The following is a 12,472-nucleotide window of genomic DNA, read 5'->3' as shown; positions in this document are numbered from 1 at the left end:
CGATTCTAGTTCTGCTCACCCCCTTGGCCCTTGGTATATTCATCACTGTAATCTGTCAGTGATGTCCTCATGGAGAATATGGGGTATCCCTACATATGTTTGTCAAGTTCATCCATATGCTTGCGCTGCTCCTTGACCTTTGCTTTGAGACGCTCAAGCCTATCCTCGGGTGAGTTTATTTCTTCAAATTGAGTCAATGCAACTCACTTTTCCATTTCTTTTTCTCGAATGTACATGGCCTCGTGCGCAGCCTCGCGTCTGGCAAAAGAATCCTTCCTGTTACAATGGTCAGATATGACGTCATCCATTCTGAAGTGAGTCGCGGCATACTCGGCCATCCCGCCCGACTTTGGCGAACCTAGATCACCTGCGCCCATGATTCTTGGAGTGGTAGATAGGAATCGGAAACGGGATAAATTCGTAGCGACACGGAAAACGGGTCGTGAGGTTGCTTGCATGGTGAAAAGTGGGGGGATATGTCGATCAGTTATGGAGAGTTTGAGATGTCGATCACAATGTGTATAATGTACTTGAAACTGTACTTAGTGTCGGATTCAGATATTGAATAATTCAAGAGATAATAAGAGACAAGAAGGGAATAAGTGATTCGATTCAGACTATTTAAATGGTGATGACTTCATCGAGTCAGGTGACTACATATGGGTTGATGTATATCTCATGATTGGACAACGTCTGAGTCTGAACGCAGTGGGAAACCCTAAGAGATCGTACCACTCTGACTCCATTCCATTACATCCGGATCGGGCTATTATCGAGTCTTTCTGTCTTGCCGTTGAGGAAATTTATAAACAAGTAGTCAAAATATTGAGTTAAGATATCAAATCAGAGATAATATTTGCCAAAATTTACTGAATGCTTCTACAATACATAGCGGAATCCCTTCTGCAGTCGCCTGGCGGCAGCAATGTCGATCCCCTCAAGATCAGCGGTAGCCTGCAGCCGACGAATATCCTTCTCGCTAAGCTGAACGTCCTCATTCTCCAGACGCTCCTGGCGTTTGTTGAGCATGTTCAGATTGAAGTATAAGAAGAGGGCGGCAAGGCCACCAATCACCTGCAGGGCAATGCAAACACCCATCGCGGTCTCGTAAGTAGGTTTCTCCTTTTCAATGTACGTATAGGGCGTCCAGATTGAAGCGCTGTTTCCAATGGAATTGAAAAACGCAAAGGCTGTGTTGGTTAGCTTGATGGCCATGTGGATTGAGTGAAGGAATATGACTTACCGACAGCACGCTTTGCAGGGGGACGGGGAATGGAACTCGCAAGCCAGGAGTATAGAGTTCCGTTCTGCGCGAAGACGAAGACCATCAAGAAGAACGAGAAGTATCGTGCTCCAAAGGACTCGGTTTTCATGAAGACGACGAATCCAATGATCGTGATCGGGATCGGGTAGACAAAGAACCAGAATCTCTTCTCCAGCTTATCAGAAGCCACCGAGTGGCAAAGGGAATATACAACCATGAAGAGATATGGGGGTGCCACCAGCACCAGAGTGATGGTCTCGGGCAAATCGAGAGTCTTTACCAATGTCGGGAAGAAGTTTTGGAAACCCGAGGCTCCGGTAATGCACATATACGCCAAGGCAAAAACATATGTTTTGATGTCCGTCATGGCGAGTTTGAAGCCCTCGATTTGGCTTTTGCTGCCGCCTTCATCCACATCGGCCTGGCCAGCCTCTATGGCGAGACGTCGCTGGGCGACTCGGCGCATCTCTGGATCTAACATCTTCCATGTCTCCGGGAAGTCGGGTAGAACGAAGCAAATGAGCAATCCGACGGCACAAGTGATGGAGCCCTCGATAATGTAAAGCCATTGCCATGCAGAAAGTCCTCGATGGCCTTTGAGACCGTTGAGAATACCCGCGGCAATGAGGTTTCCGAAGGCGCCACTCAGCAAAGAGCCGGAGTAAAAGATACTCATTCGGAAAGCCAACTCCTTCTTTGTGTACCATTTAGATAGATAAAAGAGAATGGCACAGAAGAAGGGTGCCTCCACCAAGCCGAGAATGAATCGACAGGCCACAATGCCTCCGTAGGTCGTGACTTGACTTGTCACTGCCGATACCAGTCCCCAAGCGGTGACGAAGAATCCAATGTAGTAGGATGGTCGACCCATGTAGTTCAGAAGCATGTTGGAAGGCACCTGCATGAGAATGTATCCAACGAAGAGAATAGAGAGACCGGTCTGGTATTTTGTATCGTCGAGGTTGAGGTCGTCCTCGAGACCTTGGAGCTTCGCTGCTGCATAATTGTTGCTGATTCCCTTAGCATTGACCAATTTTCACGGATCGTACAAACGTACCGATCAATATAGTTCATCAGGTATACCAGGATAGCCAGTGGCATAATCAGGGCATCGATGCGCTTGCGTAATTTGTTCTCGATGACTTTGTCTTCCGGACTTAACTCGGTCATATGCACAACTTCCTGATGGGTCAGGTCCATCTTCGGCCCCAACTCCGCCTCGCTGATGGCATTCTGGGTTTCGGCCATGGTTGATCAGATGAATAGTATAGAGTAAGGACAAGGTCTCGGGGGAGCGGCGCTTTATGTGCGGAGAGGCACGGCTCATGTCGAGATAGACACGGTACGGGCCACAGGAGCGGTAAGTTCAGCTATCATCGCATTTACCCCGTGGATATTCTGGATTCCGGAGAAACGTGGGGGTAAGTTTGCGGGGAATTCCAAATTTGGAGATTTCATGAGCAGATCGGATGGTATGACGAGGTTCACGATGTATGATAGGCCGATGAGAGATATGGGGTACCCTCACGGTGGAGGTACAATTAGCCTACATCAGCCTGTGATATTCAAACTTCCAAAGACATCATCCTTGACCCCGACCTATTTCGCCAAGACTGGGCTTTCGGATTTCTTCTTTGGGATTTTCTTGAATTTGACTCGGAGAAAGTCCGTGATCAGCCGAGCTCTAAGCGACACCTTGTCTATTGGTGAAGATTAAACAGACCTATACCATTCTCCAGTGCTGATCACTGGATCCACAATCCTTTGCCATCTTGTTAGTCTCCCTTCCAAGACTAAGAGGTCTCGCACTTTCTCCGTGTGGCTGGACCTTGGCCGGCGTAACTCCAATCTCGGGACGAGTCTTTCTATCCTCGGCATGTCATATCACGCTGTTCTCCTTCAACTGTTAAATTGGAAGATGATAATATGAATTAATATATATTCAAGTTCAGATAAGTATGTATGTGAGTGTAGATGCAGAGAGGCGTGGCTTCTATAGCTATCCGCAAAGAAGAAAAAAAAAGACATGTACCCGCACCACTTGAAGTTCGTGGTGTTCGCGTAGGAAGAAGAGAAGGGAAAGCAAAATCCAAGTCTAGAGATATGAGATGTGGGAGAAGGTTCCAAGCCAGAAAAGAAAAGAAAAAGAACAAGGAAGTCTATAAGGAAAGCTCAAAAGGTTGTCAATCCGCACCCCCGAAAGTCCGAACCCCTGAAAGTCCAAAATCACTGCGCCTTCTTGGATGCCTTGGTTCTCAATTTCATGAGACCAAACACCAACGCATACGAGCTAACGACGAACAGAGCGACAATTCCCGTATCTCTCCAGCCGTAATAGTAGTCCATCAGGTTGATGGTGGTGAGGTAATCGGATCCATAGGTGTACTGACAGACACGGCAGCCTTCGGTGGCGTCGGGATTGATGAGGTTCATGCGTGTACCAATGGTCTGCATGAAATCGCTAAGGTATTCACCGCAAGTCGTTCCATTGGGTGTATTAAACATGGCGAATTCCTGATCTTTGCAGTGGACTTCGCGATCGAACAGCCCGAAAACCAACATGCTGCCCATGAGGTAGTTGAATGGGTTGAGCCAGTACATCCAGTATCGCCAGAAACTGACAATTTGGGCGTACGGGACCAAAACACCACAGAAAGAGATCATTGTCTGAGGAGTGCGATGTTAGCTTAGATGTCAGACAGGGCCAGGGTGAAGAAAACTTACGCCCAATACTAGAGGGTTGATCATAGCAGCCATCTGGGCATTTGGTGCATACGCAGCGACAAATTGACCTGGTTTCGCTTGTTAGTGGGGGCCAATATAAGGGTTAGGGATCGGCTTACCAATTCCAGTGTAAAGGAACTCGTAGAGGAAGAATACAAAGAACATGCTACCACTCTTACTGGAGTCGACTGCCATACCGGCCGTCCAATACCAGCAGTTGAAGAAGAGAGCAGCACAAACAACCAGATATGGGAACTCTGAGACAATCAAGGCGATAGTGAACGCTTTCCAGGAGTACATCTTGGCCTTCTTCTCACGAGCCTCGAACAGATCGCGACGTTCAAGGAAAGTAGGCTGCAGTTGATTGATCACACCGGGTGCGACGAAGATGGCATTGAAGATGAAAAATAGGACACTCTGAAGGTCCGAGACCGAGTCACCGATCATCCAGAAACTGAAGCCCACGAATAGGCCTGATGAGATGTGGAGGGCAAACTTGTTGTTGATGTAGTCACTGTTTCGGTACAAGGCCGTCGAAGTACGTTTCAAAACGAGACTCGTCTGCTCCCAGAGGGTAGTAGCGAACTCGCGTCCGTCATCGAGGGTAGCTTGCGGTTTAGTTGCAGCGGTTTCAATGATCTCGTCGAGTTCCTTGAGCATAGCACTGTGTTCAGGTGATTCCAGCCAGACCTTGTTCCAGTCCCTGCCCTGACTCAGTTGACCCGAAACAACGTCAATCATGTGTTCAGCAGGGTTGGTGTCAGCCGGGCATGGTGCTCCGTAACGAGAGAAATAGCTTTTAATACCCTGCGAATTCTCGCCAATTGGACCGAAGAAAACAGTCTTTCCCCCTTTGGCCAAAAGAAGAAGCTGATCAAACTCGGCGAAAAGCTGGGCAGATGGTTGATGAACGGTGACTAATACAGCCTGACCAGCATCTGCAAGTCTGCGAAGGAATCTGACGGTGTTGTACGCACTCTGGCCATCAAGACCACTGGTAGGCTCATCGAGGAAAATCAGAATGCTGGGTTTAGAAACAAGCTCGACTCCGATAGTAACACGCTTGCGTTGTTCGACACTCAGTCCAGCTCCAACACTCCCGATCATAGTATCAGCCAAATCGTGGAGCTCAAGTAAGTCAATGATAACATCCACGTAGGCAAGTTTCTCTTCGCGAGGAGTGGTAGCAGGTTGACGCAATAGGGCAGAGAACTCCAGTGATTCCCGGACTGTTGCCATACGTTCGTGAATATCTAACTGCTCCACATAACCGGCTGAGCGTTGGAACGAGACTGGTAGTGGGCGACCATCGACCATGATAGAACCATTGATAGTTCCTTCGGTTTTGCGCTGGGCGAGGACATCGAGGAGAGTTGTCTTACCGGCGCCAGAAGAGCCCATCAAAGCACCAAGCATTCCAGGTTTGACCCATCCATGGACGTTGTCAAGGAGGACTCGGTCACCGCTAGGCGTCTGAACTGTGTATGAAAGATTCTTCCATGTGAAGACAGACGTGTTGCGGACTAACTGGTTATCAAGCTTTGGGTCCTCATCTTTGGTTTGGGAAACCTTCTTGTCTGAATTTTGGCCTTCTTCGTCCTTTTGGGTATTTTTGAGGTGCTTGTGCAAGTATTCCCGAGGGATGACCAGCGTGCTACCCGCCTCGGAGGGTGATTTCCACCTCGAAGTTGCGACAATTGTGAGGAAAACAAACAAAGCCCACCAGGCCCAGTTGATACCGAAGTTGCGCCAGACATGCGAGTGACTGTATGATAGCGATGCTAGGTAGTTGTCGCCAACCACGAAGTTCTGACCTTGGATCGCACCGGCCACACCGGCGCAAGATTGATATGCCTGGACATCTTCGTATCCGGGGCCAGTAGGGATCAGATTCGTTCCAACACAAGGGATGACGCTCTTATCATGGAATTCTATGCTCAGCAAAGCCTCGAATCCGTAGGCAAGAGGATCGATCCAGAAGATCCAGCCGAGCCATGGGTGCATTGTAGGCTTTGGAATCATGTAACCGGTATACAGAACGGTGCACATGATGAGCAAACCGGAGACCTTGGAGGCTCCATCAAAGGTAGAAAAGAGAGCGCCTATAGCTCGGAAAAGAGCAGTCATAGCCTGTCTATTGATTAGTATATATCCATGTGAATGAATTGGAAGGCACTTACCATTGTCGTTGCGAAGACGATAATCCAGTATGAGAAGAATGCACCGGCGGACATTGAGAGTCCAACCATGAAGTAAAGGACCAGACCGAACATGGAAATCTGGAAAAGTAATACAGGTATGTCCGCAGCAATTTGGGCAAGGCAGAAAGCAGCCGGGTGGAAGTAAGCGAATCCCTTGTGCTTGATCAACACCGGTCTGCCAGAGAAGGACTCGTTCACTTCACTCATGGCGAGCAAGCTGTTATAGAGAAGAGAGAAGAAGAGGGCTCCAGATTTGATAAAAAGTCCGCCAGAGTTATCAGGGGCGTTATAGAACAGAGAGCCAGCAATCAAAGCCTGACATAGTGTTGCCACTTGCTTGATGATGAAAGTAGCCTTGTCACCCCAGAGGATTTGGTACTGGCGCTGCACGCAAATCTTGACCTGATCAACGAAGCCAACGGTGAAGGGGCTGTTTTTTGGCAGATTTTTAGAGGTTTCGAAGGCCACACCTTGCTTGAACTCTTCTGTCCGCTCGCGCGCGAGCTCGGAGTCTGGGTAAGAGTAATCTGCTGTCATTTCAGTGTAGATAGATGATTTCTCATATGCGGCTCTCAACTCCTCTGCGTTTCGGGGGAAGCGGCTCTCGAAACCATCTCGAATTCTGCGCTCGGTGGGAACGGTGACACCAGTGAGGAAATCGGCGACGTTGGAACCTTCGCGGCAGATGAATCCGGCTTCCTCCATAAATGGCCTGGCTTGCTCTCTGGGGCCGTAGAAGATTTGTTCTCCTTCATCAAGCACAAGGACCTTGTCGAACAAATCGTAAATGCCGTTACCAGCCTGGTACAGAGTAACCACGGTTGACAGATTGAGTGTGTCAGTCATGGCTCTGATAGCCTTGGTCCATTCCAGGGCAGTGGAGGCGTCAAGACCGCGAGTTGATTGATCCCAGCAGAAGACGGATCCTCGAGTGGCCATACATTCGATGATAGAAACTCGTTTACGTTCACCTCCACTCACTCCACGAACGTACTCATTACCGACCTTGGTATCCTCGGTGTGGGAGATTCCCACGGATTCGAGGAGAAACTTTTTCGATGCTTGTTGGTATTCCGAGGCCGTCATACCGTCCGGCAAATGAAAGGGGACCTTGAGGCGCGTTGCAAAGTCCATAGTTTGACCAACGGTTAGGGATGGGAAAAAGATCTCTTCTTCGGTGTTCATCACAATCTGGCCCCGGAACATCTTAGCTTCCTCAGGCCCCATAGATCCAAAGCGAACATCGCCCTCCACTGATTTGTATCCTCCACGTCTATTGGCAAGCATTTTCAACAATGTCGTGCAGCCGGAGCCGGGGCGGCCCAGCACAAGCAACATTTCACCGGGCTTCACACAGCCATGGCTGTTGTTGAGGATCGTCCGCAGAGGAAGCTTTCGTCGGCCCTCTTTGATTTTGGTGGGAATATTAAACTGGGAGAGAACAGTCTCATTCACAGCGGCCTCTGAGCTTGTTACCTCCACGCTGAGATTTTGCCAAGTGATACCGAGTTCCTGCCTTTTAAATCCAGCTGCCAGGTTGCGATCATTCTCCTCCTGGAGCTTGGCCATCATGCTCCAGTCATTTCCTTTGAGGTTGGGGCTTTCCTTGCTGGGAATTTCGTCGCCCATGATCGTCATGGCGCTTTCGGTGTCGTACTGAATTTCATCGGAACTTGCGCCCGGGGCTTTTTCTGGCCCATCCATGATGACAGGGAAGGAAGAGCGTAAGCGTTGAAAAAGGGCCGATTAGTAGACGGAGATAACAACCTGGGGGGGGTGTCCATCATTTTATGAGATGTCGGGGCTTATGGCAGCGGCCCCGAAAGTCCGAGGCCGAAATAAAAATTACTGTCTCATTGGCGGCCTTTTTTGCGGAGTCTAAGTGATCGAATAATCTTTTCAATCTAGAACCCCTGTTAAGAGTCACAAATTGATCAACAATGGTTCGGGGAGACATCTGAGCCCCGAGCCGCTGACTAAGCGCTTTATCTGCGCCATCAAAGCTCCGATTGGACAGAAGTCTTTGCACACTCCATTCTCGTAGCACACTAGTGAGGCCGCAGTTGTGGTTTATCTACTCCGTACTCGCAAGATGATATATATTAAAGTTTGAAGAAAAAACCTCGATCGGGGCTTTTTTTCCCTTACCGCTAGATGTATCAAGTTACAACTAACAGCTATGTACCTATGTATTTATAGAAACGTGTAGTTCCAATGGGAAATTCGAAGGTTGGGAGCATGGTAGGCACATGCGAAGGCGGTAAGCCCCCAAGCCTGGTCGGCTTCCGGGGAAATACATTGCCCCGGTCTTTTGGGTTCACAAATCTTATTTTCCACCGCTTCCTTTGTTCGTTTCATACTTGTTTTACTTTGTAACTCTTCTAACTACGTGTGACTACATTCCAATCATCGGTTGTACGGTTATCAGCTGAAAGCTTGAAACCGCGACCGTACGGACCGCCCCGCGCTGGCGCTAGCAAATTGCCCTGAATGATAGATCGAGAACAGACGACAGTGGATCCAGGGGCCAGAGAATTCAACAATGACTGTAAACCATAGGATGATGATAAATATTGCAGGAATAAAATTTGTTCGCTGGAAAATTTCGCTTTCTCACGAATTGAGGCTTGTGAGAGTTGAGTTGATGCAATAAAAGGTTGTGAAGGTGCTCATGGTTCGCCCAACTCATGATCGCAATATTGATATTTCAATCCCTTGTTCGAAAAACCAACCTACGAACATCAATATTTCGACAACTTCTGACTCTCAATTCGGTTCATATATGACCTTCAATCACCCACTCAAGCTAAACCTGTGAGTCCCAGAGAGTGGCAAGGATCTAGTTACTCAAAACGAACACAACGCTAATATCTCAGCATCAATGAAGAAGAGAACGCCTCCAGATTTTTTCATTCATGGCGGGCTGGACGCCCATGATGGTTTTGCAAGCCAGAAGTTGACAATTCTCTGTTGAAGGAGCCCTGGTACAGTACTGCGGAAGGTACAGGGAGGGCAAGCCAAGATACTGACCAGACAGGATATGGCATACAAGTAGCATAGGGCAAAAGATCCCACCAAATTCTACGGAAGCCTGATCCTTGAGCAGAGAGCCGCTGTATTGACTTCCAGCGAGGGGACACAAGAGAACGATAGTCGATGAAAATACCCTCGACCAGGAAGCGACCAAACTCCTGGCTAATTTCAAACTCGCTAGCTAAGGCAATTTGTGGGTAATCCGCAGTAGGAGTTGGAGAATTTATTTTTGTTTTGTCCTGGTACCGCAAAAGGGAAATGTACGAGTACCACCGGCAATTCTAAGAAAGTGGATGGAGCTTCATGGATGATGCCCAAAATAAGTATATGGTGATCCTAGAATGCGTACTAGCAGGCGATCAGACAGGCTATGCCTAGTGTTCTCTTGTCGATTTCATTCACTTCGATCTGTAAGAAAGGTACTTCCATTGGCGAACGAGCTTCACCATCACGACTAGGCGTCCTTGTGTTTTCCCCCATGCTTTTTCCTTCGATTTCCACTCCCATTTGTGGTTAAATTTTTTCATTCTCATACCCTTGCCAGATCTAATCTGGCTGGGTTTTTTCTTCCCACGCTGATGGTTTTGATATATTTGAACGTCAAAAGGAACTCTAGGACGAGGTAACCTATCCACCAAAACGCATAGGCTCTGTCACAGACAGGACCCAAGCCACAGATCGTTGGAATACAACTGAGCGGGGTGCCATCGAACATGGTCATTTCGGGGTAACAATCATGCCAGATGTGTGTACTGCAGAGTTTGTTAAAATATCCAGTTCTCGTCTACTATATATTTGAAGATAGTCCCTTCCCTAAATGAGGTCGGAACAATATGTACACAAAGAAATAGCGCGATGGACTTTGACACGGTCCAGACTATCACACTATGAGTCATATTTAGAGTTAAAGATTGATGTCGACTACCATTTTTTACAGGGACACATGGACAGAGCCAACGAGATAGACTCTAAATTCACAGACTTGCCGTATCTTGCACTTGTTTCTAAGTTCACGTGGCTTTGGAACTTCTCATCAGTCGCACCAGGATACCTCAATGACTGCGTTTCCGGTCTCAATTTCTGACCCTTGGGTAGAAGAACCAATGGAAATTTACATGGCGCCAGTTCTCGGAGACTTTGCTGGGATACTCTCCGAGCCCCACGTGGTTACCGGCCCGTTGCTTCGGTCCGCCGGAAACGAGCCAATAGGCGTCTACTATCTGTTCCTCTTGCCCCACCCCAGCATTCTGGGGATCACCATCTGGCCTGGTTTGTATTTTGTAAGGCGGTTCCCAGGTGGATTTCGAGCATTCAATAATAAACGGCCCAGGCAATCACGTGGAATGTCTAATGCTGGGTCATATAAATAGGTCCTCATAGTCCCACATTCCCTTGAGAACTAATGCCCACCTAGTGATATTGCGCAGCTGCACTGGGGCTCATCTTCGTTCTCCTTCTTTGATATCGAATGAGGCTTATATAGGAGATCTTTAAGCTACCTAAGACAATGGAAGAGACACTTGCTGACAAGAACCAAGCATATTGGGAGTGAGTCATAAACGGTGGAGAGACTCCCTTGAGAGACGCACAAAGAGGAGATATGCTGACTGTTGACTGTGTCAAGCCATGCTGCCCAGGATGTGTTCAAAGCAGAATGGGTACAGGATATACAAGCTCAGATTGCTGAGTTCTTGAAGGGTAGTGTGGACTGGATAGGTATTCAATCTCCGACCGGTGACAATGGTCGGCCGACAAAGATGATGGACTATGCCTGTGGAAATGGCACTGTTTCTCGCGTGAGTTATTGACGTTGGTCAACAATTAGACCGATAAGTCTGATAGCACACAGTACTGACTGCCGCTATCCCGAAGTACCTGCACCCTCATTTTTCTAAATGCATTGGCGTCGACCTGGCAGATGGCATGCTGAACGAATATCGTGCAACAGCAGCGGAACTAGGCGTCGACGAGTCGCGCATGTTGGCCATCAAGGGCAATCTACTAGCTCCCGCCATCGCATCGACTGAGCCTCCACTTAGTGAGGAGGAAATGAATGGGTTCGACTTGGTGGCTATTTGTATGGCATTGCACCATGTGGAAGACATCTCTTTGGCTACCAAACGTCTCGCCGAGAGACTCAAGCCAGGTGGTGTGTTTCTCATCATTGACTGGGCGACGCGTGATTTGCCGAAAGAGACTGAACATCAACCTGGGATGCAGGCAACTCCCTCTGTTCCGGGGGATCACCATCACCACCACCACCACCATCATCACCATCATCACCAGATGCTCGAGATAATTGATTCGAAGCACCCTGCAGCACATACCATCTCGCACGACAGCTTTTCCAAGGATCAGATACTCCACCTGTTTGAACAAGCGGGCTGTGGAGAGTCGCAATTCATGCTGGCGGATCGAGTATCGCCCGTTCCCGGTGCTCGGAGTGGGGAGATGCAGCTGTTTTGGGCTCGTGCAACTAAAATGTAACATATTCTTGTTATGTTCCATTTGATTATTCAAATTTTGATTCCTTGACTCGAACAATGCTGTGGTCGGTTCTCGGGTCCTTAGGAATAGATTGAATGCCCGGTTGTTGAAGAAAATGCAAGTGTATTGATGCTTTGACTGACCTGAAGCTTGCTCAACTCAAGACCGTATTATTCTAGGATTTCTTCTCGGGCTAAAATTTGGCTATGTTGAAATACTCAGTTAATTCACAGTAATCAAGGCCATTGGGGTTGTAATAAACGCTAGACCTCTTCTGTATGCCGAGGCATTCATACATGCCAAGGCCTCGAACCCCCACGGAATCGAGATTAGCGGCTCTGATGCAGCGTGATAGTCTCATCACATATTCCTGCATATGACCTGTATCCAGATTGTATCGGAAGATGGGATTCCGATTCCAAGTGTGCAAACTGACTCGAGCTGTATACTCCGACGGGATCCGCTTATCTCCTGTTTTTTTATGATTCCATTCAGCTCGCTATTACAAATTGTTTCTTGCATTTGAGGGGTTTATCAAGAGAATCTGCAGAGATATGAATTCTATAGATATAGGTTTTCTACGAGGATTTGAGAGGTTAGACAGACAGTGTAAAATTTATCAATTTGATCATATACCTTGCGAGTATCACTTTTGCAAGTGACCAATATCCCATACATATTTTGCATGGCATTTTTTGATGTACGTTTCAGCAGGTTAGGTATCCCTATATGTATCAACTTGGATCAATCAGATAGGTAGTGT

General features: G+C 47.9%; 4 protein-coding genes across 4 annotated transcripts; 1 reads left to right on the top strand and 3 right to left on the bottom strand.

Annotated features, from left to right (window-relative positions):
* Positions 1 to 89: 89 nt before the first annotated feature.
* N7500_002848 (ATPase inhibitor IATP mitochondria) lies at positions 90 to 458 on the bottom strand (the record flags this gene model as incomplete). Its single annotated transcript, XM_056673994.1, has 2 exons — positions 90 to 159; positions 208 to 458. The coding sequence occupies 2 exons, from the start codon at positions 456 to 458 to the stop codon at positions 90 to 92; spliced, it is 321 nt and encodes a 106-aa protein (XP_056534519.1).
* Positions 459 to 879: 421 nt separating this feature from the next.
* N7500_002847 (putative MFS transporter) lies at positions 880 to 2,512 on the bottom strand (the record flags this gene model as incomplete). Its single annotated transcript, XM_056673993.1, has 3 exons — positions 880 to 1,190; positions 1,244 to 2,274; positions 2,322 to 2,512. The coding sequence occupies 3 exons, from the start codon at positions 2,510 to 2,512 to the stop codon at positions 880 to 882; spliced, it is 1,533 nt and encodes a 510-aa protein (XP_056534518.1).
* A 978-nt stretch (positions 2,513 to 3,490) lies between these two features.
* N7500_002846 (putative ABC multidrug transporter) lies at positions 3,491 to 7,893 on the bottom strand (the record flags this gene model as incomplete). Its single annotated transcript, XM_056673992.1, has 4 exons — positions 3,491 to 3,931; positions 3,989 to 4,056; positions 4,108 to 6,118; positions 6,169 to 7,893. 4 exons carry the CDS (start codon positions 7,891 to 7,893, stop codon positions 3,491 to 3,493), a joined length of 4,245 nt encoding a protein of 1,414 aa, XP_056534517.1.
* A 2,836-nt stretch (positions 7,894 to 10,729) lies between these two features.
* N7500_002845 (class I SAM-dependent methyltransferase) lies at positions 10,730 to 11,709 on the top strand (the record flags this gene model as incomplete). The annotated part of the gene is made up of 3 exons (XM_056673991.1): positions 10,730 to 10,770; positions 10,847 to 11,018; positions 11,095 to 11,709. The coding sequence occupies 3 exons, from the start codon at positions 10,730 to 10,732 to the stop codon at positions 11,707 to 11,709; spliced, it is 828 nt and encodes a 275-aa protein (XP_056534516.1).
* Between the last annotated feature and the right edge of the window lie 763 nt (positions 11,710 to 12,472).

This window comes from Penicillium coprophilum (genome assembly GCF_028826855.1).
Source record: "Penicillium coprophilum strain IBT 35676 chromosome Unknown utg000002l_segment0_segment1, whole genome shotgun sequence".
NCBI classification, from domain to species: Eukaryota; Fungi; Ascomycota; class Eurotiomycetes; order Eurotiales; family Aspergillaceae; genus Penicillium; species Penicillium coprophilum.
This window is presented reverse-complemented; position numbering and strand designations above follow the sequence as displayed.